The following is a 13,765-nucleotide window of genomic DNA, read 5'->3' as shown; positions in this document are numbered from 1 at the left end:
CTAGTCAGACTATTTCTGCAGCAATAAATATCATTTACTAATTTTCCTTTTAAATTGTATATTCATTTATTTACACATATTTATTAACTTACAGCATGAGAAACAAACATAAAACTCTATCACTCAAAAAAACTCTATTTTTAGTTTGTTTTTAATTTTGAGAAATATTATCTATGTAGTAAAATACAATATTCATATTCCCGCCACCCATATTGTAAAAGTAATTATTTTGTCTTATTTGTTCCCTGTGTTTTCTTTCTCATTCTATAAACAGATAATGTTGCCTGTAATCTCACCCCAAGCAGGGTCTGGAGAGACTAGCTCTAGGTGACAGAAGTGCCAGAGAAACAGGAAACTCACACCAAATGCCAGGAAGATGAGGGGAAAGTTAATCCCCATTCCCAGCTACTTTTTTCTCTTTCATTTTTTTTGTTTGTTTGTTTTGTTTCTGTGACAGAGTCTTGCTCTGGAGTGCAATGGCACGATCTCAGATTACTACAACCTTGGCCTCCTGGGTTCCAGTGATTCTCCTGCCTCAGGCTCCCAAGTAGCTGAGATTACAGGCGCATGCTACCATGCCTGGCTAACTTTTGTATATTTAGTAGGGACAGGGTTTCACCATGTTGGCCAAGCTGGTCTTGAACTCCTGACCTTGTGATCCCCCTGCCTCGGCCTCCCAAAATGCTGGGATTACAGGTGTGAGCCACCGCACCCGGCTTCCTTTTTTTGAGACAGTCTCACTCTGTTACCCAGGCTGGAGTGTAGTGGCACAATCATGGCTCACCACAGCCTCGACCTCTTAGGCTCAGGTGATCCTCCCACCTCAGCCTCCCAAGTAGCTGAGACTACAGGTGCCCACTACTGCATTCGGCTAATTTTTGTATTTTTTGTAGAGATGGGGTTTCACCATGTTGCCCAGGTTGGTCTCAAACTCCTGGGCTCATGTGATCTGCCCACCTTGGCCTTCCAAAGTGCTAGGATTACAGATGTGAGCCACAGCACCCGGTTCCCAGATTCTTTTTTTAAAAAAATTATAAATATTAGAGATGAGGGGGTCTTGCTGCGTTGCCTAGGCTAGTCTCGAACTTACAACCTCAAGCAATCCTCCAGCCTGGGCCTCCTAAAATACTAGAATTACAGGCGTGAGACACCACACTTGGCAAATATGGAATGCTTCACAAATTTGTGTGTCATCCTTCCACACGGGCAATGCCAATCTTTGTATCATTCCTTTTTTTTTTTTTTTCAGTAAATTTGCTGCCAAAGCAAGCATGGAAACCTCAGCTTCCAGGGGCATATCATAACCTTTCCCCGTTTTCACCAAAGTTTTCATGGACCACAAACCCACATACAGTTAATTCCCTGTATCTGTGGGTTCCACATCTGAGGGAGTCAACCAACTGGGGATCAAAACTATTCAGAAAAAAAATACAATTTTCGTGTAAAATTTGCCATCGTGGAGAAAAAAACCAACAATAAAAAATAATACAAAATTTAAAAACACAGAACAATAAATTTTAAAACAAAAATTTAAAATACAGTGTAACAACTATCTACATAGTATTTGCATAGCATCAGGTATTTAAGTAATCTAGAGATGACTTAAAGTACATGGGAGTATGTGCATAGATTATATATAAGGCAATTAAGCATCTTCAGATTTTGTTATCTGTAGGCAGCCTTGGAATCAATCCCCCGTGGATACTAAGAAATGGCTGTAACCATTTTTGCCCTTTCCTGAAGGACTGCTGTTCAAGCAAACTTTAATATGTATCAAAACCACCTGAAGGGCACAGATTGCTAGCCCTACCTAAGCGTTCCTAACTTGATAGATCTGAGGTTGGACCCAAGAATTTTCATTCCCCCAAAGTTCCCAGCAGATGCCAATGCTGCTGGTCCAGACATCACACATGAGAACCACTCTATCCATTTACCAGGAGTAGGTACTAGAGACAGACCCTCTCTGCCTATCTGGAGACACAAGATGGGAGAACTTGCCCCCTAGCGGTGAACTCTTGCTCTAAAGACAGGTCAACTCTGGTATCAAGTTCCAGCTGGCTAAAAGCTAAAGGGTGAATTTTCCTCCTCATCTTCATTAGCAGCATCTGTGAATCTCCTTCCTTGTAAAGTTTCTACTTGGCCCCATAAATGCTGGGAATAGGCTCTCTCCCCAGTGTGGACCTTCACACAGAGATGGGCAGACAGCACGTGCCCAGGAGCAGTGCGGTGTGTCAGGAAAGGCATGGGCAAGTGACACAGTCCCTGAGCTTCACTTTCCCCATATTCATAACACGAGACAATGATACCCACATACTACAGGGTTGCTGAGAAGAGTAAACGGGAATAGGGTGAGCAGGAGTCCCATGTTAACCGCAAAGTACCTTAGAAATAATAATGATTACAGATTCAGGTCAGATTTGCACCTTAACAATTAACTGTGGTTTCTTTTTTCCCCCACCTCTGGTGATTTTTATTTTTTGCTTTTAAGGCTTTTTTCACCCTTCCCCCAGCAATAGGCCTTTACCTTTGAGCCCCAGTGTTACTGATTCTGACTCATTTTGGAAAGAAAAAACCAATGATACTTATTAAAGCACAGTAAGAAAGATTTTATTCAGGACCATCAAGAATAGGTATAGCAACCATGGCAATGGGATACTGAATTAGGAGAGAGAGAGTAGGCTCAACTCTAAATACAGCATGGATAAGTGGGAATTTATAGCCAAGGAACAGAAGCCTGGGGTCACTGGGTGGAAAATTACTAAGAAGTAACTTCAGGAGTAAAGGGGTTTCTTGCTGAAAATAGGTCAAGCTGATCAGACATCAGCTGGGGATGGAAGAGGATGAGGAGCCTGATCAGATATTCAGAGTGGAGGGTTCTAACTGGATTTTCCAAGGAAATGCACAGATAAACCTACGAGAAGTTTCAGGAGTCTGACTAAAGTTTGGCCAAGCAAAGAATCTTTGTCACCTTCCATTGGTGTATTCAAACACTTAAAACTCAAGCTACTCATTACTATCTTCAGGCTCTAAAAAGAAAAGAGAGAAACAATCAAGGGACATGGCATTATAGTTTTACATTAGTAAATCCAAAGTCATTTTCTCAATCTCAGCAGTCAAGAATGAAAAAATTTTTTTTTTAAATAATAAAATGAAAAGAAGAAACAAATAACAGTTTACCACTGGTTATCATTGAGCTAAGGTTTTGCAGCCCCATTTTACCCCCTCTCCCTTTGCTCTTTGCCATTTGAACCTTAGGTTCAGTCACAGAATCTCCCCAGTACTGAGGCAGATGCAGAGAAAGAAAACGGAGATGTCCATTGAAGGTGAGGAGGAGGGGAGACCACTGCAGATTTTGGCAAAGATCCCTTTGTATTTGCTGTATAAGTCATCCTTTTTTCCCTTGCCATCTTGTGGCTGTGTGATTCTATTCCTGCTATGTTGGAGGAAACCACCCAGTCCGTAGTCAAAAGACCTGGATGCAGTCTTAATTCTACCACTTACTAGCTGTGCAACCTTGAAGCCATCATTTAACTTCCTCTGTTTTCACATCTGCAAAATACATCTACCATTATTTGCCTCATGGAATTGTTTTGGATGATACGTCCCACGCATGCCTGGTATAAGGCAAGTGTAAAATATCTATTGGGGAAATCCTTTCTTTCCCTGGCTTTTTTTTTTTTTGAGACGGAGTTTCGCTCTTCTTACCCAGGCTGGAGTGCAATGGCGCGATCTCGGCTCACCGCAACCTCCGCCTCCTGGGTTCAGGCAATTCTCCTGCCTCAGCCTCCTGAGTAGCTGGGATTACAGGCACGCGCCACCGTGCCCAGCTAATTTTTTGTATTTTTAGTAGAGACGGGGTTTCACCATGTTGACCAGGATGGTCTCGATCTGTTGACCTCGTGATCCACCCGCCTCGGCCTCCCAAAGTGCTGGGATTACAGGCGTGAGCCACCGCGCCCAGCCTCTCTGACTTTTTTTTAATACTAAAAGAGTATTCCTGGTCTGTGATCCTACCTCCTGAACCGACGGAGCTGGGCTTACCTACAGCGGAGACTAGGCCCACCCCAGCAAAGCGCTCAATCCTGAACCCACCAAAGCCTTCCCTGGAACCCCACCGCCTACGGACCGCCCACTTCCACTTTTGACATTTCCGCCCTCTTGGCGCAGCTGATGATGGCATCACTTCCGCCGGAAAAGGCTAGCGAGGCCTCGCGGTTGGCGCGAAAGTCGTTCCAGTTCTCGGCAATTTCTGGGGTCGCCAGCGTTTGCTTTGGGCTAGGGGCGGCGCCGAGTCGGGGGCGGGGGCTGTGCGCCGGGCTGGCGCCCGACCCCAGTCACCGTTCTGCTGGCAGCGAGTACCCCGACTCGCCGCCCGGAGACCCCCAGGCTCCAACGAGTAAGTGAGGCGCGGAGTGGGGACTCAGCTCCTCCTCGGCCCCAACTGGGGTTCGCAATGCCTTGTGTGGCCTTCGGGGCCCTCTTTTCCTGTCCTGGTAACTGGCTCTGGGACCGGCGGGTGGGCCTTTGACGCCGAGAGGACGTGGCTTCCCTGATCCCAAAGCCGGGCCTTTTCCTGGAGCTGGGAACCGGAGCATCTAGCCTTATGCGGGGGCACTACCATGCTAACTGGCTTCCATGTTTATATTTAAAATCCGTTTACTGAAGGATGAACGAACCTCGCAGGCCATGGGCATCCGCAGGGACAGATGCACTCTGTGTATCCTTAAAACAAGTGCAATTGAGTGTCCACTGACAATTGAATGTCCCTAAAGGGCTTAGAGCCTTCATAGCAGGGCCCTCCTCTATGTATTCAATTCGAGAACGTTAATTTTGCTCTCTGATTTGCAAGAATTGGTGTTGTCTATTTTTCCTTGACTTTGCCCACATTCCAGGGTTTCTTAACAAATACCTTTGATGAATTCACGGGCAGAGCCAGAATGTCTATCTTTAGGCATTCTTGTCTGCACAAAAAAATAGGTGGGTTAAACATGCAACTTTATACCTAATGTGATTTTGTTCTTGTTAATGGTTCCTTTGACAGTTCAGAAATGTCCAGAAATGACAAAGAACCGTTTTTTGTGAAGTTTTTAAAGTCTTCAGACAATTCCAAATGTTTTTTTAAAGCTCTCAAGGTAAGAGTTGAAAAGGTCTTAATACCACGAATTAACTTCCTTGTTTTTAAGGATTTTTTATTTGTTGGGCGTTATGTCTTAGAAGTAGATATTTCACTTTCATAATTTTATAGTCTACATTAATACAGATATATCATTGTTACATATTTTTGAGTTGATCTAAGTACATCATTATGTGTTTCATGGGGTTCGAAGTCTATTCCACACTGCTGTTTAATGTGGGTGACCTGCAGTTCTTGGAAATTAAGTTGCTTTCATTTTCTCCTAACCAGAGTGGTCCTTAACATGCTGTAAAAATTTGAGTCAGTAGTTTACTGGTCATAGCTCAAATTTTTTTGGTTAATTGTTAAAAGTTATGTTTTATTATGTACAGCATAATAATTGAATGATAGTAGGGGTGATGTAGAGCCTTGCTTCTCACAGACCACAGCAGTATCAGCATGTCCTGGAATGCAGAATCTTGGGCTCCAACCCAGGCATATCAATTAGAATCTGCATTTTTAACAGTATCTTCAGCGTGCCTTAAAGTTCGAGAACTATTTGTAGCAGATTTTTTTTTCAACTTCATTCATTCAGCAAATATTTATTGAGTCTTCGTGATTCGACAGGCACTTCTTTAGTACTTAGGATACATCAGTGATGAGAACAGGCAAAGATTTCTGTTCTCTCAGAGCTTATATTCTAGCAGGAGGAAATAGACACTAATCAGACATGATAAATTAGGAAGAAAAGCAAACGAGATTAAGGGGTTCCAGAAGATGTTTCTTGGGGGTGAGGAGAGGAGGGTGTTATAATCTTAAATAGAATGTGATCAGGGAAGGCTTTATGGATAAAAGGATATTTGAGTAAATGTAAAGGAGGTGAGATAGCCTTGCAGGTATCTGGAGAAGAATGTTTCAGGCAGAGAGAGCAACGTTATACAGCCCCTGGGAAAGTGTCTGTAGTCTCTGTCCAAGTTTAGTGTACTGTTGTGTAGTGACTGAGGGATGGAGGACGAGTACTAAGGAATGCTTCAGAGAATAGTGGTAAAGAGGTCATGTAGGGCCCTGTGGGCCATTTTTCTCTCAGTGAAATGGAGAGCCATTGGACGGTTTTAATCAGAAGAGTAAACATGATCTGACTTACAGTTTTAAAAGGTTTATTGTATTAAAGTAAGGACTTCAAAATTGGTTCAGAAAATTTTTGAGGGCTTACTGGGTGTCAGGATATAGTAGCAAACAAGATACAAAATGAAACTTCTAGGGGAGAGAGACAAAAACTATATATATGTGTGTGTGTGTGTGTGTTTGTGTGTGTGTGTACATACATACACACACACGTATGTATTTTTTAAATAAAATAGACTAAAAGGGTAAGGGAAGGGTATTTGAGAAAGCATGATTAGGATAGGCATCTCTGGGGCGGTGACATTTAAGCACACCTGATTGAAGTGGGGAATTAAGTCAGGTGAAAACCTGGGAAAAGAATATTCCCTGCTGAAAGATCAAGAGCAGAGCCTCTAAATAAGGCATTTAAGCACACCTGATTGAAGTGGGGAAGGTGAAAACCTGGGAAAAGAGTATTCCCTGCTGAAAGATCAAGAGCAGAGCCTCTAAATGAGGTTATGGTTGGCTTCTTCCAGGTTTGGCAAGAAAGCAGGAGTGGCTGGAGTAAGAGAGATGAGAAGTAGGAGGTAAAGGTGGAGAGATAGGCAAGAGCCACACTGTGTTGTCTTGAAGGCCATGGTAAGAAATGTGGATTTTATTCTGGGTGTGGTAGAAAAACATTAGGTTTTGAGCAGAGAGTGACATGGTCTGACTTGTATTTTTTAAGAGATTGTTAGCTGCTGTGTAGAGAACAGATTTAGGGCAAGGAAAGGAGAAAGAGACCACTTGGAAGGCTTCTGCAGAGGTGTAGGTGAGATGTGATGGTGGCTTTCAATAGGTAAAAGGCTGGATTTGAGATGGAATTTCAATAGGACCTAAATACAGGGGAGTAATTTCAAGTACATTCTTATTTTTTCTTTCAGTTAGTAAAAGAATTCCATTCAGAAGAACATCTTCAGATTATTACAGAAGAAGAGGCATTGAAAATAAAGGAGAATGATAGATCACTTTATATATGTGACCCTTTTAGTGGCATTGTCTTTAATCACCTCAAAAAGGTTTGCTAACTTCTAGTGTGTTCCTTTGATAGTCTGTTTTTTGGTTTATCTTTGCTTCAGTGGACATACATTCTTTACTGATCATGAGGTATTATGCAACTTATGAGTACATTGGAATTCTTTTCGTTTGGGAAGACCAGGATTGAAAGGCTAATTTTGTTACAATAGGCATTTTTTTTTTTTTTTTAAGACAGTCTTGTTCTGTTGCCCAGGCTGGAGTGTATTGGCCTGATCTTGGCCCACTTCTGTTTCCCAGGTTCAAATGCTTCTTGTGCCTTAGTCTCCTGAATATTTGGGATTACAGATGTTTAATACCACACCCGGCTAATTTTTGTGTTTTTAGAAGAGACGGGGTTTCTTGATGTTGGCTAGGCTGGTCTTGAACTCCTGGGCTTGAGTGGTCTTGTCACCGCAGCCTCCCAAAGTATTGGACTTACAGGTGTAAGCACTAAGGCAGTTTTGAGTGAAAGGGGCTCTTGAAGTTTATTTTTTCTTCTTCTTCTTTTTTTTTTTTAAGACTGGTTCTCACTCTGTCGCCCAGGCTGGAGTGCAGTGATGTGATCTCGGCTCACTGCAGCCTCTGCCCCCTGAGTTCAGCAAGTCTCCTGTCTCAGCCTCCCTAGTAGCTGGGACTACAGGTGCCTGTCACCATGCCTAGCTAATTTTTGTAGTTTTAGTAGAAATGGGGTTTCACCATGTTGGCCAGGCTGGTCTCGAACTCCTGACCTCAGGTGATCCACCCACCTTGGCCTCCCAAACTGCTGGGACTAAAGGCGTGAGCCACTGTGCCTGACCTGAAGTTTATTTCTTTTGATAGCTTGCATTGTTTGGTTTGCTTTTGTGTGTGTTTAGTGTATGGTATATCTGATAAATTATGTAATCTTTGTTTTTTTCTTTTTCTAATTTGCTGATTTTTCTACAGTGCTCATCAACTTTCGTAAAGAATTGGTAAATGTTACAAAATGTAATTTTGTAAGACTGTTGGTCTTTTCCTTCTTACCTCATTTAAACTTTTCTCTCTTTTGTAGCTTGGCTGCAGAATTGTTGGTCCTCAAGTAGTCATATTTTGTATGCACCACCAGCGATGTGTCCCAAGAGCCGAACATCCAGTTTATAATATGGTTATGTCTGATGTAACAATATCTTGTACAAGTCTGGAAAAAGAAAAAAGGGTAGATGTTGACCTCATCATGAACGATCAATCTATCTCTTCTTATACTTAATTTTTCACTGCATAGAAGATAACTTAAAAGACCTTCCACTTATTGTTCATGACTTTTAAGTTCAATTTACAACCACAGTGTGTATACATGTATATATTTATATAAATATATGATGTGTGTATATATATATTTATGCATATATACACACTTTTTTAATTGTACTTTAGGTTCTGGGGTATATGTACAGATCATGCAGGATTGTTGCGTAGGTACATACATGGCAATGTATACACACATTTTTTAAATAAATTGAATACAGTGGAATTTTTTTTGAAAACTGGCTAATTGAAATTTTTTGTTTTAATTTAAAAAGACACTCATTTTTTAATCACTTAGATTTTTCCACTGTAGGTGGATAGTCTTTTTAAAAATGATTCTAAATCACTTGACTCAGGGAGGCAGAGGTGGCAGTGAGCCAAGAATCACGCCACTGCACTGCAGCCTGGGCAACAGAGGAAGACTCTGTCTCAAAAAAAAAAAAAAGAATAAAAAAGGATTCTAAGAGAGAGCCACAGAAGTACGTATATATGTATTTGAGACAGGGTCTTAACTCTGTCACCCAGGCTGGAGTGCAGTGGCACAATCACGACTCACTGCAACCTTGATCTCCTGGGCTCAAGTAATCCTCATGCCTCAGCCTCCGGAGTAGCAGGGACTGCAGACATGCACCACCAAGTCTGGCTAAAAATGTATGTTTATATATTATATAGATATAATTTATGTTGTTAAAAATACACATGTATATTAAAATATAGAGAAGCAAAGATTATATATCCTTTGTGTAATGGTTTAATACATTCATCGAGTTGAAAGGGATAAATATAGGAAAATTTTTTAAATATAATTCATATTTATCTTCCAAAAAATAATTTGGTTAATTATTTAACTGTAATTGTGTGTAACATATATGTATTTAAACTATCAAAAGCATGTATTTTTGATATAGTGTATAAAAATGGAAGCAATATTGTTTGCGTCAGGATTAATGTATTCTCATTTGGGGCTGCAGGAAGAAGTTCATAGATATGCACAAATGATGGGCGGACGAGTATACAGAGACCTTAACATATCAGTAACTCACCTTATTGCAGGAGAAGTTGGTAGCAAAAAATATTTAGTTGCTGCAAACCTGAAGAAACCTATTTTGCTTCCCTCTTGGATAAAAACACTTTGGGAGAAGTCACAAGAGAAGTAAGACATTTTTATATTTTCTAGATTTGAAAAAATGATGCATTCAGTCATTTTTGGCATGTGATATACTCTTTGGATTTATTATTCAGGGAAAAAAATAGCGTAATTACTCTTTTTCTCCAGTGAAAACAGAAGAGCAGAATCTGCATGCTCTTATTACCAAGGTAAAAGTTGACAGGCATTATAGAATGGGCTAAGGGGTTAGCAGTAGCTACAGAGTAAGAAATGCTTTGGTGATAAAGTTCTCAGCTGTAAATGTTTCTGAAATAATAGAGAAAAACAGTTTGGCAAGACTTTAGCTTTTATGTTGCATCATCCTTCAACACCATTCCCATATATTAAGATAGAGAATAAATTAGCCATGTTGGCAGTTACATTCCTTCCAAAAGGGGGCAGATGTAAGGTTTAATATAAACGTATGTAAGTCATCAGTTGAGATGTGATCATTTAATCAGTGTTAATTGAGCCTATTTTATGTATCTGACCTGAGCTAGGCATTAGATACATGTAGTAAGCAAAACAAGATAATGTCCCTTCCCTCATGGAGGTTAGAGCCTATTTCAAGGGGCACACTTAAATTTCCCCTGAAACTAGGTAAACAACCACAAGACCAAATACCACAGAATTCTATTGGCATATGAATTGTATCAGCATTTTTCTGGACTTATTTTCAACACCATCCAGCATATCCTAAATGTCTCCATGTCAGCAACTCTCATTCCCGGTGTGATTACTTCAGCATATCTGCCTAGCATGGCAGCAGAATGATGACATTTTTGTTGGTATTTTGTCAAAAATCATTGCTTTTACTTATACAGAATAATGGAAAGATTGAAAAGTTCATTTTTCTAATAGGCAACCAAAGTAACTTTGGGTTTTTAAGTAGAGATTCAGACGTATAATTTTGGAAAATATACCACTTTGACCAGCAAGGGCTTAGAGTTAAGGAAATGTATATTTTTCTCTTAAAACAGTTTTGAGAGACTGTATCTGAAACAATTACTTTGTTGGCCGGGCGCGGTGGCTCACGCCTGTAATCCCAGCACTTTGGGAGGCCAAGGCAGGTGGATCACGAGGTCAAGAGATCGAGACCATCCTGGTCAACATGGTGAAACCCCGTCTCTACTAAAAATACAAAAAATTAGCTGGGCATGGTGGTGCGTGCCTGTAATCCCAGCTACTCAGGAGGCTGAGGCAGGAGAATTGCCTGAACCCAGGAGGCAGAGGTTGTGGTGAGCCGAGATCGCACCATTGCACTCCAGCCTGGGTAACAAGAGCGAAACTCCGTCTCAAAAAAAAAAAAAAAACCTGTTGTTGAGCTAGGTGAGCAATTGGTGTTACTCTGTTTGGTAGTTATCCTTTTTAAAAAAATTGTTATAAATCCTAAAAAATGAGGAAAACAGTAGTGATATTTGTGATGTCATTATTTTTCTGATGTCATTATTCTTCTAGTAAATTTAAAACTATCTGGTAAATGTAATATGTTCTTTTTAACCATTTGATTCCCACAGAAAAATAACTAGATATACTGATATAAACATGGAAGATTTCAAGTGTCCTGTTTTTCTTGGTTGCATAATCTGTGTGACTGGTTTAAGTGGCTTAGACCGGAAGGAAGTTCAGCAACTCACAGTTAAGCATGGAGGTCAATACATGGGACAATTGAAAATGAATGAATGTACACACCTCATTGTGCAAGAACCAAAAGGTAAAACTGTGTTTCACAAATGGACACATGAAACATTTTCTCTATTATTTAGTATTTTTTTTTTATTTACTTTTTTGAAATAGAGTCTTGCTCTGTTGCCCAGGCTGGAGGGCAGTGGTGCAATCTTGGCTCACTGCAACCTCCTCCTCTCAGGTTCAAGCAATTCTCTCACCTCAGCCTTCCAAGTAGCTGGGGTTACAGACACCTGCCACCACACCCAGCTAATTTTTGTATTTTTAGTGGAGATGCGGTTTCACCATGTTGGCTAGGCTGGTCTCTAACTGACCTCAAGTGATCCACCTGCCTCAGCCACCCAAAGTGCTGGGATTACAGGCATGAGCCACCGTGCCCAGCCATTAGTATTTAATATTTTAAAATCTTACAGAACAGCTTTTACTTCTGACATGTCATTTATCTAGTTTGATACCGTTTTCTCTAACATCTTGCAGAAGTCGTTTGGGTCACAGTCTAAACTATATGACTTTTCTTATATTTATTCAGGTCATTTAATAAGTATTAAAAAAACCAAAACCTTTTAGTGATGTTTTATGTAAGCTTACTTTGTTATTTTTTGATTTAAAAAAAATATTCCTCACACAGTTACCAAATAATGAAAAGAAGTTTGGGTAAATAACAAGCAAACTAATAAATATAGCTAAATGGCATTTCTTTCTAATGACGAAAGGCTTGACTTAGTTTCAGTTTGACTGAATGAACTACAAGTTATAACTGGAAGACACGCCTTGCAGAACATGAGGCAGTAAATGAAAAAGACGTTACCAACCAAGAAAAATTCTTTAAAATTGTTTTTAAATTTGGTGTTCCATAACATTATTCTGGATAACTTTTTATCAGCACTCTTAAAATACACACAAATTGATAAAAGATGAGTTTTGTTAATGTTTTTGTTACTGCTCTTTATATGTGTACTGTGTTTTACTAAGCTTTCTAGACTGAAAAGTAATTAAGGTTAAAAGGTAATTGCCCTTAAGTCAGAAATTTGGGTATGGCCAATTGTGATAGGATGATTGTGAGTAGAGTTGATACTGCTGTTCTTTTTCTGAATCTGAAGACAGTTCACTGTTGATTTTCAAGAATGCCAGAAAACCTTTCATGTGACGTATAGACTTCAATTTCTCTGTGATGCTGCTTCAAAATATATTGTGTTAAAGGTTTTTAAGGTAATAAAAAGATACATATTTTTAACATAATTTATCTATTGGCTTATCTGTCCTGGACTTTAAGTAGAAGACTGTTAACATTGGAATCCCAGTGTTCAAAATTGGGATTTATTATATTACACACATTTACAATTTTCACATTATACAAGCTGGTTTAAAGGAATTAAGTGATGGAGCCTAAATGCAAACCAAAGTCCAATATTAATTGTTACCCCACAGTTGCTCCTGTCTTCCCGCAGTTTGTATGAATGATAAACCCCCTCACATGGCATGTGTATTTATACAACACATGGAAAATTTAATTAGGCAGTAAACTAAAGTACTACTTTGCAATAAACTATGTAGCATACTGTTTAAGAGTAAGTACTGGTAACTTCAATTTGGTTGATAGGTTTTTAAAATAACCCGTTAGAGCTGGAAGCCAGGAGCTGTTGCTTATGCCTGTAATCCTAGCACTTTGGGAGGCTGAGGCGGACAGATCACAAGGTCGATTTTTAGACTAGCCTGGCCAACATGCTGAAACCCTGTCTCTACTAAAAATATTAAAAAATTAGCTGGGAGTGGTGACACATGCCTGTAATCCCAACTACTCGGGAGGCTGAGGCAGGAGAATCGCTTCAATCCGGGAGGCAGAAGTTGCAGTGAGCTGAGATCTTGCCACTGCACTCCAGCCTGGGCAACAGAGCAAGACTCTGTCTCAAAAACAAACAAAAATTAAAATTATCTGAATACTTCTGCAAAGATAGATTTTAAAGGTTTTCATTTCTTGGTTTCTCCCATTTTCTTTCTTTCTTTCTTAATGAACACTGCAGGTCAGAAGTATGAATGTGCCAAGAGATGGAATGTACACTGTGTGACCACACAGTGGTTTTTTGACAGTGTTGAAAAAGGTTTTTGTCAGGATGAATCCATGTACAAGACAGAAGCTAGACCAGAAGCAAAGACTATGCCCAATTCTTCAACTCCTACCGGCCAGATCAACACAATTGATAGTGAGTCTCATTGAAATTAAAATAATCATTCTAAAGACAGCAGTTTCTGTGTAATAATCAGTATGTTAATAGGATCACTGAGATAGGGAATTTTTCTTTCTTATTTGCTATGCTTCTAGGCATAATTGTATAATAGTCAAATTGTATAAAAAGTTAGTACTGCTCCTAATTTTTTTTTAGAATGATGACTTTCTT

General features: G+C 39.9%; 1 protein-coding gene and 1 non-coding gene across 4 annotated transcripts in view; one reads left to right on the top strand and one right to left on the bottom strand.

Annotated features, from left to right (window-relative positions):
* Positions 1-1,159: 1,159 nt before the first annotated feature.
* LOC135275951 (U6 spliceosomal RNA) lies at positions 1,160-1,265 on the bottom strand. The gene has a single exon (XR_010343536.1). It is a non-coding gene; the product is annotated as a U6 spliceosomal RNA (small nuclear RNA).
* A 3,114-nt stretch (positions 1,266-4,379) lies between these two features.
* The window catches only part of TOPBP1 (DNA topoisomerase II binding protein 1), a 62,936-nt gene continuing 53,550 nt past the window's right edge, over positions 4,380-13,765 (top strand). For 2 of the 3 annotated variants that reach the window (XM_012451198.3, XM_012451200.3), the window contains exons 1-7: positions 4,380-4,396; positions 5,042-5,132; positions 7,141-7,275; positions 8,304-8,447; positions 9,508-9,689; positions 11,201-11,397; positions 13,391-13,570. In XM_012451198.3, coding sequence (XP_012306621.2) covers positions 5,049-5,132; positions 7,141-7,275; positions 8,304-8,447; positions 9,508-9,689; positions 11,201-11,397; positions 13,391-13,570 — 922 coding nt within the window. In that variant the 5' untranslated portion in view covers positions 4,380-4,396; positions 5,042-5,048. Of the gene's footprint in view, positions 4,397-4,451; positions 4,718-4,892; positions 4,978-5,041; positions 5,133-7,140; positions 7,276-8,303; positions 8,448-9,507; positions 9,690-11,200; positions 11,398-13,390; positions 13,571-13,765 lie in introns of those variants that run through there. The other variant, XM_012451199.3, reaches the window with a different exon arrangement.

The sequence above is a fragment of the Aotus nancymaae genome, unplaced genomic scaffold (assembly GCF_030222135.1).
Source record: "Aotus nancymaae isolate 86718 unplaced genomic scaffold, 86718_ANA_hifiasm-v0.15.2.pri h1tg000019l, whole genome shotgun sequence".
Classification (NCBI taxonomy): Eukaryota; Metazoa; Chordata; class Mammalia; order Primates; family Aotidae; genus Aotus; species Aotus nancymaae.
The sequence above is the reverse complement of the archived record's forward strand: the minus strand, read 5'-3'. Positions and strand labels throughout refer to the sequence as shown.